The sequence below is a fragment of the Aythya fuligula genome, chromosome 13 (assembly GCF_009819795.1).
Source record: "Aythya fuligula isolate bAytFul2 chromosome 13, bAytFul2.pri, whole genome shotgun sequence".
NCBI lineage: Eukaryota > Metazoa > Chordata > Aves > Anseriformes > Anatidae > Aythya > Aythya fuligula.
This window is the reverse complement of record NC_045571.1, coordinates 3151744-3165229: the sequence shown is the minus strand read 5'-3', so window position 1 is coordinate 3165229 and position 13486 is coordinate 3151744. Positions and strand designations below refer to the sequence as shown.

Below are 13486 nucleotides of genomic sequence, written 5' to 3'. Positions count from 1 at the left end.
GAGTCAAGGGAAATGTTACTGTTGAAAAGGAACTTCATAGTTGGGGAAAAAGGAAAAAAAAAAAATTAGTTTTCTACAAATTCATTGTTAGAATTTGCAATAAAACCTACTCTTTGACATTGCAATAGTGTCTCTAGGTAAACATTAAACTTACACGCATGGAAAAAAGGCTAAGTACTGAGCAAAACAAGCTGATATTTTACAGCAAGTTACATTTTTGTTTTATTATTATTATTATTTTTCCTAGTACTAAAATATGACAGCAAAAGGTACCCAAGTGTTACAAATGTGAAAAAAAAATCCAGTACTGAAAAAAAATCCCAAAATCCGCAACAGACAAATTTTATCAAACCACAAAACAAACAGAAAGCAGTAATATGACCTCCCCTTAATACAATCCAATTTCCTCACGTCCATGCACTATAGCAACCTCTAATATTGTTTTCCCTTCTTGCATTTCAAATGCTGCAATTATCAGATCCATTCTGAGATATTAGTTGATTTTGAGTTCATACAGACAGTTCTTCAACCCACCTCTTTTACAGTTTGTGCATCTACACTACAGCAACGGTCAAGTTCATCCTTATAAAGAATTGGAGAAAGGTAAAGAATGCAAGCTGTCAAGAATATTTGTTTTCCTATTATTCTTTCAACATTATTGTTTGAAAATGACAAGCAAGGAGAGATTGTTGTTGTTGTATGGGTTTTTCTTTCTTTAACTCCAGCAATGCTTCTTAAGTATATTATGGATTTTTTTTTTCTTTTTTTTGGGTGGGGTAGGCCACAAGGTGAGTGGTTTCTCTTAAATCTGCTTTATTACAACCACACTATACTCAGATAACGTGAAGCTCAAACATACAAGTGTTCCCAATATATCTATTATATCTTATTGCTAATATATAATATCTATTAGTAGCTAAAATCTACTGGATTAAAATACTTGCTAGGATTTTGCCCATCCAGTCATTATGAGCCATGGCATACCTAAAATACAGATCTTAAAAACCAGCTGATTAAATACCTAAAATGAAAGGCAATGGTACATGCTGGACTCATGCCTAGAGCTCTCAGTTACTGGCAAGGATGTATATATTTACGTTATGTTACAGGTTCCAAAAGCTTTGAGAGCATCACCATAAAATCATTTCTAACATCAACTTCAAATTTGCTCATCTGTCAATTTGTCTAATATTGCCCAGTTTCCTTGACATTGAAGCATGCTATGTTCCATCACTACTGTTTACTAACCAGCATTTCAGAAATCAAGACTAGTAAAAAGATCTATTCCCAAAAGGGATGTTTGAAAATGGGCACAACTGAAAGGTACGACAACAATACTGTATCTGAATCGAAGGAAAATACCTCATTAAATATCTAGACCTGAATTCTGTTCTATTCATTAAGTGTTACTGCTCCACTCCATGTGCATTTTAAATAGGCAGACCTCACTGATTTCCCCCACCCTTATTACTTGGCTGGATCTCCAGTTCTCAGATTCTAAACATCCCAAATCTCCACAAAATACTGCACCTAAGAGCTCCCTCAGAAGTACATCAATGATGTTATTTTTGAGTTGGCACACTGAGGCAGAGAGCGCAGTCACAACTTGTCATGAAAAGCTTCTCTTCTACCAGCCTTAGTCCTACTGAGAGACAGGAACATGCATAACACAAAGATCGCCTTGTTTGATCAAAAATAAACTAAAAAGACAAAAGACAACAATTCAAAAGGTAGCAGTGGAAGAAAAGAACAAGCTACACAGCTAGTAACTGATGATAGGACGTGCAGAAGCTGCACAAAGCTGCACCAGGGAGGTTCAGACTGAATGTTAGGAAAAATTTCTTGGTCAAACACTGGACCAAGTTTCCTAGAGAGGTGTTTGATGCCCCAGGCCTGACAGTGTTCAAATGGCAGTCAGACAATGCCCTCAATAATGGGTTTTAATTTTGGTCAGCACTGAAGAAGTCAGACAGTTGGACTATTCTATTCCCTTCTAATTCTAACTATTCCAGATGAAGCATCACACTCAGTATCACCTGCAACAGACAGGAGTACTTACAGATGCCCAGGGTCTCTTTTTTTCTGGCAGAAGATAGCTGAGCGTTCTCCAAGTAAACCCCCTGCATCTCAAATACGCAGCACAGATTTCATTTACCTTGAATAACTGTAGCTTGTCCATCTCTGAGCCACCAGTTCAACTTAGCACCTGCTGCAGCAGCAGACTGGGAATGTATCTTTCTCTGCAAACGCTCTAATCAAGATCACTTAGGCCATAAACTGATCATTTTAGTATACTACTTCAAAATTAAAACTTCAGGAGGTGAAATATTAATTTCTAATTCTATAGGGCAACGTGAAAAATCCATGGAAGCTGGATCAATCCAAGTTCCAAAACAAATTTAGAGAAGAAAAAAAAAAAGAGAGAGACAAGCTTTGGTTATTCTGCACTGAAATAAAACCATTTTTTCTGTGAAAAAAAAAAATCTATTCCCCTTCCTAAAGGTAAAACATGAGGCAAGGAGCATTCAAGCAGCTGGATAAATTAAAAGATGTACAAGACTTTGCTAAGCAACTTGAAAATTCATTTTTGAAGTAAGTTCATAACAATCACCTTATCACTTAACAGAAACTAACGCTTGGTAACAACTCCAGCACACAGCTTTGATTCAGCATGTACATTTATTTTAAACATCGGCTGTTTGTGCATGAACTAGTAATTAAGCACAAAACAGCCATATAATTTAAAAGCCATGTCCTTGCCTTCTAAAAAGTAACTTTAAAAAAAAAAAAAAAATCCTAACTGTGAATTGATACGTTATTATTTTAGACTGACAAATGTTAAAAGAGAATGAAGATCAAAAGATGTTACATTCTTATTGCTAAATAGCAGCAACTTTAATTTATGGAATATTTCAGTATACAAAGCGCAGCTCTCTTACTGCAGCTGTCAGACAGGTTCAGGGAGTAGTTAATTTGTCCTGTAGAAATTTTAAATTGGCATCAAGAATACTCATGATTCAGTGCAGTATTATTTGCAGAGCATTAAGTAATACTACAGTGGAAGCAGCTCCTGTGGTCTATAAAACAGACTCTGAGAACAGAAGAAGCAGCCAGTCCCTCCTTCCTCCCAGCTCTACCCAGGGCTAACAGAAGCGTAGCAAATCAAACGATTTCCACCCTCTACTCTAGAATCTAATGTCTTCTAAAATAACACATGTTCATTTAGACGTCCTAGGTTAGTGTCCCCTTCCACAGGCTTAGCTTATTTACTGGCTGAACCTCTACCCACCTTCACTTTTACAGGCTTAGGTGAAAGATTTCTAGACTTCTCATATTTTAGGATTAATGATTAACATAGGACTAGGCTTCCTGTGTGTGCAGCAGCATTAGTTATGGCATCTTATAAACTAGGATTTCAGAGAGAAGGTATCACTGAGCTTAATTCCCTTCCCTTTTCTCTGATCAACATCTGTACCATCCCTTCACTAGCAGTGGGTTGCTTCCTTGCCCATTCCCAGCTCAGTGCAGTCAGCAAAACCTACCGATCAAAAACTAATTTGAGGGGAAAAAGAATAAAAAAGGATGGTTTAAAAAAAAAAAATAGCAGCGATTTCTCAAGAAAGCTTAAGCTGTACTGAATTTAGATTAACTTGTATTTATCCTTGCCACTGACACTGTGAAAGCTTGCAAGTGTTCCCAGTAACATTTTATATACATTCATTTTTGTTACTTTTTCCCAAGCATGACATTTCATATCTCATTCTTTCATATCTCTTCATTTCTTACATTAAAAACCCTTTTAGAAGATGCCTGCTCTATTATGCTTCAAGTCCCCAGTGCCAGAAGGCCATCCTGCAAAAAACCCTGCTTATGTACAGTTGCATGCTGGTGGTTATCACAGCGCTTTCAGATTGGGCATGTTCTAAGAGCAAATTGACTAATATTTCCTACCCCCTACACAGTACTATGCCACAGCAACTCCAAATTGAGACATCAAGGAAATAATCCTAAAAGATCAGAGAAGCTGAGGAGAGGAAGGGGGGAAAAAAAAAAAAAGCTGAACTAAGAAAATTGTAGAATTAGATACCTTAATCCATTCAGACATTAAAACTCAAGTCTTTCATTAACGGATCACATCAACAGCATCTCCTCCTTCACCTTTACTCTCCACCTCTCTCAAATAATGAAGATGTTCTCAATCTTTCTGTTCCTCTCTTCAAAAGAGAGTACCATCCCTCTATAGCACAAGAGTGGTTTAAAAGTACATTGCTCATGGTTAGCGGTGAAACAAAATCACGTTGTCATGAACATACACAACATCCCACAGGTGAAAGCTCTAGCACACAACATGAATGATATACTGAATGTTTCTGGCTTTGCTTTTTCAAAGTGCTGGCCGAATTGATTGCATCTTTGACTTCAACAGATGTTTCGGCCAAGATAGACAAAAACAGGCAAAGACTTGTGCAGAGCCTGACTGGTTATTAAATAATGGTTATTTTTGAGCTCAGCAGTTGCTTTATCAATGACTCTGCATGTATCTTACATTTGCATTGTTTTATTGATTTAACTATTAATAAAAAGAAGTATAGTAAAGATAGTTGAAGTTATTAAATGTTATTTGGACATTGTTTCCTCCTTAAAACAGGGTTACATCTTCATCATCTGTATAGATACATGTGTTCTGTCTATTACATCTTAAACCTGCTGCCCAACTTCAACTGAATTTGATAGATTAGGAGATTTATTTTTTTGATAACTAGCATCCCATCATCTTTGTGCAAACAGATGTCCAAGGCAGGGCACAGACATCTTGTAAGTGCCTCTCAAAAAACACATTATAGAATATATATTTATATGCTCATTTTAAAATATTAAAAAAAAAAAAAAAAAAAGAGGAGAATGGCTTCACACAGGAAAAAGGTTTCCATTCAAGACTGCAGTTAACCACAAAATAGATCTGCAGAAACCAGGTTAACTTAAAAATAAACTAATTTTTTGTTTAAAGTTATTTTAATAGGATTTGAGATTATAAATTTAAATTTCAATAAACTTAATAAGTAATATATGTCAAGATATTCATGGTAATAAAGCGTTTCTTAAACAACCTTCTTTTTTAGCACAAATTGGAAGATGACTGTGTAAGATGAATATATCTTTTACCTGGAGATCTCAGACCATAACAAATACATTTAATAATGCTACAAAAAATATATATATAGTTACCAATGTTCAGAGTTACCACAGATATAAGGGATCAGTCCAGACTGAAATAAGCTGTGGTATGAAGCAAAAATTAGACAAAAACTTCAACTTGATACACAATATATTTTACACTGCATAGTTGCTACTATACCATATGGAAATGGGTTTTTTTCTCTAGAATCACTCTCTAAATCTTTTAACTCTCTTTTAATGGTGATAGCAACCATATTTTAAAACACACCATTCATACCTGTCTTCACTGTCTGCCTACAAAGCTGAGTTTCAACGGTTCTCTGTCCTACATAGTTGTAAGCCTTTGTTCAACCAAAGAAATTCAGTACAAAGAACCGAATAAGAAAAATGTTTTTCTCCCAGTATTCTGAGTTCACACTGCAGAACCCTATATGTGAATAAATATAAGCCATCTACAGTCCCATCAATACCTTCTAGTCAAAAATCCATAATTTGTTTTTCATATTGGTTCAGAGAAACCATTACCAACTTTATGTCTTCAATAAATCATTTTTCACATTTAATTTCCTGGACTTCAGAGGCATGCTCTAGAACTCCTATTGCATAAACAGGCTTTACTAGCGAGGAAGCCAATCAGGAGTGCTTTCACTTTATAGATGTCAGAGGCCTTCAAGTTTGAGGTTTGATTACAAGTTAAATTTCAGTAAGTTTCTATTCCTTGTAAATGTGGCAATTACCCAAGGATCCCGTTACATTTAACTAACCAGGTATTTGGAGATTATTTTTGATTGTGTACAATTAGTGGACTGTACTAAGTGCATATTCTAGAGTGAGATGCAATCTTTAAGAAGATAGAGGTAGTAAATACCTAATAGCTTCATTATTCCAAAACATCATTTTCTCCAAAGAAACAGAAATAACTCACACAACCCATAAAAAGCTACAGTGTATGCCATCATATTCTTGATAACGTAGGCTAGCATTTCCCCAACTACTAAATATAAAAATAGAAACAATTAAATTCACTTGACACTATTGACTTGGCAATCTGAATAAACGTAAACCCCTGAATACATGTAAACGCTTCGCATATCTATCTTAAGCCCTGAGGAAGTGTCGTGAGAAACATGAGCCCCATCACACATCCAGCAGGCTTCAAATGCATGGCATGGAGCTTCCTGCCAGTGAACACTGGCACAGCTCAACTTGCTGTTAGCTGATGTACAATCACTGCAGGGAAGCCTACCATCTGCTACTAGAACTGTGAACACCTACAACAGTGCAAGGAAGACAAGGAACCAGTGAGTTTTATTGGAATGGAAATAAGAAGATGAAAGTCTTCCCAATCCCTGGGATGCATACAGGGTCCTACCTGGTCATTCCCTGCCATGTGGTTTATTCTACATCTCCACTCAAGTTCCTATAGGCATCAGGCAGCTGTTCCTGAAGCATCACTTTAAGCTGTTAAGAAACGATTTACATGGAATGGTAAAAATAGGTAAATAGGTAAAAATCCACCCTAAAATATATTACAACTGACAGTGATATATTACAGCACTGGGCAGTACATTGAAACAGCTACTGATAGCTCCACTCTCCTAAATAAATAGCTGAATGTCATTTCTCTCCACAACATGTTGTTCAAATTACATAAGTTACATGCTGATTAATATTTGCATGAAATCTATGATGATCTCATCAAAACAACCCAACATCCACTTACCTAATTATTCATCTAATGGCAATTATAAAAAGCTTAACTTTTCCCTTAGTCCAAATATTTACATGGAGGATTATTATTTTATCTAGACTTTCCAATCATGCAATCTCTACTTTTTAGAGAATCAAATTACTTCTTGTTAATTCCACAATTTTTGTATTCTTTTCTCCTATGATGACACAGGATAAAGGGGAAAATTACCGAAGCTTGCTTTCTGTCGTCAGACACAGCGGGAACTTCCTAATCCTACCAGGCTCAAAACAAAAGCTCGGCCTAGAGTTTTAAGAGCACTCGCCGGTACCATGCAGCACCGTGATCTGGACCACCTTGACTAAAGTAAGCATGTGCACATTTTCAGCCCAAGATAGAGCAGTTAATGGACAGAAATGAGACAGAGACAGAAACGTCCCAGTTAAAGTGGCTGAACTGTAATCTCTTCAAAGACAGCAAATCACAATTCACAGCCTTAAAACATTTGCTATTTATTTTACACTTACAAAATCACAAATAATATAGTCACTTTTAATTAAGAATCCTTGCCTTATTTTTCAATTCTCTTACTATACACTTGGATTTTCTAAAAATAAGCAAAGATGGTGAAACAACCTGTGTATATACAGTGTTAAAATTATCACAGAAAAGCTTTTCTTCAGCTCAATAAATTATGACATCAATTAAAAGCCCCTAAAAAAATGCCTTTGCTGTTCTACATCCTGCCCAGGAAAAGTAATCCAAGAAACAGTGAACAAAACTATTAAGAAATACATCTTCTCTTTAGAACACTGCTACCCTTTAAAAATTGAATAACTCATTAAACTTTTACTTGCAGACTGTTGCTTACGTTATCCAATACCAGTTTTGACATTACTTAGTGTCATTTCTACAAAAATACTCTGCGTTTCTGCAAGCAAAGATTCTTCATGCTCAACCCAAATAACAAGATATGAATGCCCCTTTAATTTCAATTCAAGGTTTTGAAGAGACTGAATACAGAAAACATACATAATCTAGCTGGATTCTTCCAAATATCACAAAGCATTTAGGAGCAGTGCATGCAAATTAAATCAACATTCACACTTGAAAAATTACATCTGACCACTAACCAGATTCTTTCCAAGAGGGAATAGGGGAGAGAGAGGGACAGGGAGAGAATTACTTGTACGTTGTATATTCCCAAATGATGCAGAATTCAGTCAAGCTATGTTTATTATGTAAGCTCTGAAAACAGCCCATTGTTTCAGAAAACACAGAAGCCTCTCTTGCAGAGGACAGCAAAGATCCAGGTCTCTAAGAAGCTAAAACTGGAAATAATAAACACAGGATTTAGTATTTACTGAATTACAGAAGCACTTAGCATTGATTTTAGTTACGCAAACATCAGATCAAGATCATCAGGTGAAACTGGGCTCCCCTTTATGTTAGGCTCTTCCTTCCCTTGCCTTCTTCTTTCCCATCACTACCCCTTTAGTCTGCTTCTTTTTTCCAGCAACATAGGCCTGCTTTCTACAAAAAACACTTTCTTTTCTCCACACAAGTGTCTGCTCTTAACTGCCCTGAGTGCAACAACTCAGTGTAGGACTGGAAGACAATTACAAAATTTACCAGCTGAGGATCTACCTCTAAGAAATTATTCTGTAGGATGAAAACCTGCAAACAATCTTACAGAAAGCACTTACTGAAGCAAAACCAACCTAAAACTCATTCTATAGGTTGGTATTTAATCAACTATACTGGAATAAGGCACTGGTGTATTTAAAGCAAGGAAGGTGACAATTTACAACATATTAGAAGGACTAGCTGTACCTATAATTTTAGGATAAACAATAACAATAATAATCATACATTCACTGAGGTTGGAACGGACCTCTTGAGATCACATCGCCCTTCCACTATTATTCACAAATTCTGATTTAGTGATTATTCACAAATTCTGCACAAATTCTGTGCAGTTTTTCCTACATTTTATTTTTCAAATTTCTCTTTCACAATACAGACTAATTTTATCTCTGGGTCCTGGTTTATATTTGTCTACATTTAACCTTAGCTGCCTGTATCACCAGCTTGATGTCCCACGGGATATCAAGAGACACCTGTATTTATGCATTTCAGTCAAGTTGCACTGATTGTGAGCAACAGCTTGGAAAAAAAAAAATTGTGCCAAATTACCAACAGGGGTACAAGAACACATCATGAAGAATGTGAAATTTTTGATGGAAATTCTAACTGCCCCTTCACTGAACCTGAAATGAAGAACTGCTGTATGAACACGAGTGTTTGGAGTGAAAAGCTAAAAAAATTACACTTTAAATACTATGGAATAGATAAACAAACTGGTTTCAGAATACAGAATAATTGTTTTTGACATTTGTCCTGGTTTCAGCTAGGATGGAGTTAATTTCCTTCCCAGTAGCTGGTTTGGTGCTGTGTTTGGGATTTCGGATGCAAATAATGCTGATAAGGCACTGATGTTTTAGCTGTTACAGAGCAGTGCTTACGCTAAGTCAAGGGCTTTTCAGCTCCTCACGCTGCCCTGCCACTGAAGGGCTGGGGGTGCACCAGGCGCTGTGAGGGGGCACGGCCAGAGCAACCAGCCCAGGGTGGCCACAGGGATGTCCCATGCCACGGGGTGTCGTGCTGAACACGTAGTGAACAAGTAATAGTCTCCTGTACAAAACAATTTAAAAGATCCATAATGTAGTAATTTGCTATTGGATAAGTCCCCCTCTTACACTGCAGAAAGATTTTCTTCACATCTTCAATTTCAACACAGTCCTCACGGGTCCTAAAATACTAAAAATGATTAATGTCTTGAAAATGCAACACCTGGTCTGCTAAACACAGGCTGATTTTTTTCCTGCTGTGCAGGGGAAAATAAGTTAGCAACACTCTAGTGGACTTGAAAGAAAAAAAAAAAAAAAAAAAGAAAAAAAAAGGAAAGATTCCCCTTTAGGATACCCTTTTATGCCAAGTTCACGGCAGTATCATTGGTCCAGTCATATATACTCACTTCTAAAACAAGAGCGTTTTCTGTGCTTATAGAGGTATTCAAATAATTTTCAGTAAGGCTGTTCTTTATGCAAAGAAAGAACTTAGTATCACCTCCTTCATAGGCTTCCCCGTTTTTGCACTAACTAATATTGTACCGCAGAAAAACACCCAGAACCCCATGGCATACCTGTCAAAGAAACCACAGAATTTTCCATTTCACCTTTGGTTGAATATATATATATATCTTTAATTGATTTATTTCTCAATAATGCTGTACTTCACTGGTGAAGAAACAACATTGCCCTTCCTCCTCCAAAAGCTAAGCAAGAAACCAAAACCAAGGCTGAAAATGAACAGCAGTGTTTCTAAGATTATTCAACTACGTGGCAGGACAGCAACAATTTCTCTGAACCTATTAACCACAAGAACTGCTTAGGCAGTTAAATATGTTCACTCAACCAGCCCTTCATCCTCACGATGACACATCTAAACTAGTTCTTCCTGCTTATGAGAATGATCTGATTTGAACACAGGTTGGTGTGATAGGCAGAAACTAGACATCTGATCAAAACAGACTCGGAGTAGCCATTACAGTGTGCAGATCTGTCTGCTAAAATGCACCACCGGTATAATTCCCACTTTATTTTGTGATTTCATTTCAGGCTTAGGTCTTTCAAAAGCAGGACTTATGCTTTTATGCAGATAAAGTCTGAAGAACAATTTCCAGTTCCAAATATTTTTGGCTCAGAGCCCAGGGCCTTTGTTGCTCTGAGGTGCAATAGCCTCACATGAAGAAAAGGAAAACAGGAATTGAGTGAGAGGAGAGACCTTTACAAACTGCTACTGTTGGCTTCCCTTTGAAGGGATCCCAAATGTTAGGGCGTGCTTCACCTCTTCACCTCCTACCTTGTTCATCCTAATGTTTCAGCCCTGCAGCAGGATAACGTGCAAGCTACTGTAAGAACAGAAGTGAGGGATAAGTTACATTTTTCATGTATTTCACCTTGCCAATCAGGTGCCATCAGCAAGCTCAGGCCAGATGAACTCTTTCAAGATTCCACCAACTATACATTATTTTTCTGCCAATGGAGGTCTTCAACTATCTTTCCATCTAACCTGTTTTCTCTGCTGAAAGCTGTTGGTTCTGCAACAATTTTCATTCTCCACATTAAACCCAGGCCTATTTGTAACACAACTGAGAACGAAGAGGCATGACTTCTGAATTTCACTGACATACCCATCTTCTCAACTGCACAAAATACTGTAACACCATTTCTAATGAGTAATTACCACAAGATTATAGAAAAGGCTCCACAGGTGGTCTGAAAGAAATAAAGAATAATTGCCTATGCCTGACTATAGACATTGGGTCTCTTTCTTCCTGGGGGAGACCACTAATAAACAACCTAAACAATAGTACCTCCCAAATTTATGTCTAGACACTAGTATTTGCTGGATTTGCTGTTATAACAAGTACCATATTACTATCACAACACAACATTATAATACCACATCAAGGCAACCAAGCATTCAAATCATAAAGGTAACCTATCCTCACCTTCTTCACAGAGGATTAATAGGAAAAATGTCCAGTAAATAGTGTTAAAGAGCAATGGAATGAGGCCATAATGGTTTCTTTCATAATTATTTCTACAGCTCTTGCATACCTTCTGCTTTCCCCCTCCTTACCAATATTGACTAATTGATTTCACAGCAGTTGTTACCACTTTATGGAAAGCATTTCTACTTGTGTAAAATACTGACCTAACAGTGCATCACAGCTTAGGAATTTACATAACCTCCTAATTAAGATCTGGAACAGTAACTTAATTGTTGCAGATGTCCTGAAAAGTGCTGTAAAAGCCTCTTTTTTCCCCTCTTAAAACAACAGCTATCTCCCTCAGACCTCTGGTACTAGCAGTTAGCCTTCTGCAAAGGGAGACTAAGAATGGTATTGGTCTGATTTTCATTTGTTATTGCTGTTTGTCAAAAATCTTTCACAAAAGCTGCCATGATATAAGTTTGTCTATCTCCTGTGAGTTGTTGAGCTTAAATTTTGTAAGTTGTCCTGTGTTGATGGTAGTGTGTTAGCAAAATTAAACAAAATGATTATTTTTGACATCCCACACTCCTTAACCTCAGTGAGCTAAGTACATACACCGATCTACTGACAAATACAATTTGTAAGATTTAGATATCACAGCTCAGTAACTGTTTATGAACGTTTCCGTTATTTTCACAGCTACACAAGCTGTATATTATCACGCATCACCAACTATGCCACAAGTTGCTAAAGTACATGGTTTATCCACAGATACGAAGCCAGCTCAGTTCATTCACCCATACATAAGGTGTTGGTTCTTTACTATGCAGCTTTTAAAATAAGAAAGGCAAACCGAAATTACCAGCATAAAATAAAAAGCACTTTGCTTCTTTAACAACTTCACAAAATACATTCACACCCCTGAATATCACTTGCCAGAAGCAGCTGTTTGTGAATTACATGGGCCCTTTTGCAATAATCTTGTTTTTATTACATTTGGTGCTAGTTTTCCCACTGCAGTCAGTGGAAACAGCTTTTTCTATTCTTGAAACAAGGGCAAGGTGAAGGTGAGAAAGCCTTTTCAACCACAGAAGTAGGCATTAAACGAGCTACAATTTCACCTTTTTGTTTGACTTTGTTTTTTCCACAGATTTCAGTTCAGCCAATTAAATGCAAAGTTCTAAAGCGTTTACACCAATTATTGTCATTTGTACCTTTGTGGACTTTTGGTCCACAAACTGCAAAAAACGCTGCTTTGTGAGCACAAAACTGAGGCAGACTGCCCGGTGCACAAGCCTTACCTGCATCACGGTGACCACATGGCAGGGATTCAGCAGGTAAATGACGGTCCTGGTGGCAAACTTGAAGCCCACCTCCAGCCCGAAGATGAGACATAGGGCCACCAGCAGCAGGTTCTTGCCCAAGCTCTCCTGCTTCGCCCGGGGCTGCTGCAGCAGCTGTGCCTCCAGCTCCTTGCAGTGCAGCTGCCTCAGCTTCCACAGGGACAGCAGGATCTCCGCGGCGCCCACGCTGAGGAAGACGAGGCTCTCCACGAAGCGCTGCTGCCCTGAGAGGAAGGCCGCGCACTCCGGCCCTCCGTTGCCGGCGAAGCTGGGGTCCACGCCCCCGTACATCCAGTCCAGGAGGTTGTGCAGGCTGTACCGGGACATGGTGGGCCGGCGCCCGCTCTCCTCCCCGTCACTGCCCGGGCGCAGGTAGGAGCAAGTCGGAATCAAAGCCGAAATGCTGTCGGGCTGACGGAACATGAAACGCGAGGACGTCCCGCCTTCCTGCCCGAGCCTTTCCTTTCTCCGCCGGCAGCCTGCGAAGAGAGGTGGCACTCACGGGAGGCGGCGAAACCCGGGGGGGGGGGGGTGGGAGCCGCGGGCCCCCGGCTCTCCTCAGGCCGCCGCCTCCCCGCCCGCCCGCCTCAGGCGCCGCAGCCCCAACGGCCGCCGCTCGCGGCCCTTCCCGCCCTGAGGGGGCGGCCCCGGTGCCTCGCAGCCCCGTCCCTCAGAGCCCGGCGGCGGCTCCGTTACCCAGCTCGGCCCGCAAGA

General features: G+C 38.8%; 1 protein-coding gene across 1 annotated transcript in view; it reads right to left on the bottom strand.

Annotated features, from left to right (window-relative positions):
• TMEM164 (transmembrane protein 164) overlaps positions 1-13271 on the bottom strand; it is a 42533-nt gene extending 29262 nt beyond the window's left edge. The window contains exon 1 of the mRNA XM_032196012.1: positions 12731-13271. Within this exon, the coding sequence (XP_032051903.1) occupies positions 12731-13195 (465 nt within the window). The 5' untranslated portion in view covers positions 13196-13271. The remainder of the gene's footprint in view (positions 1-12730) is intronic.
• Positions 13272-13486: the final 215 nt, after the last annotated feature.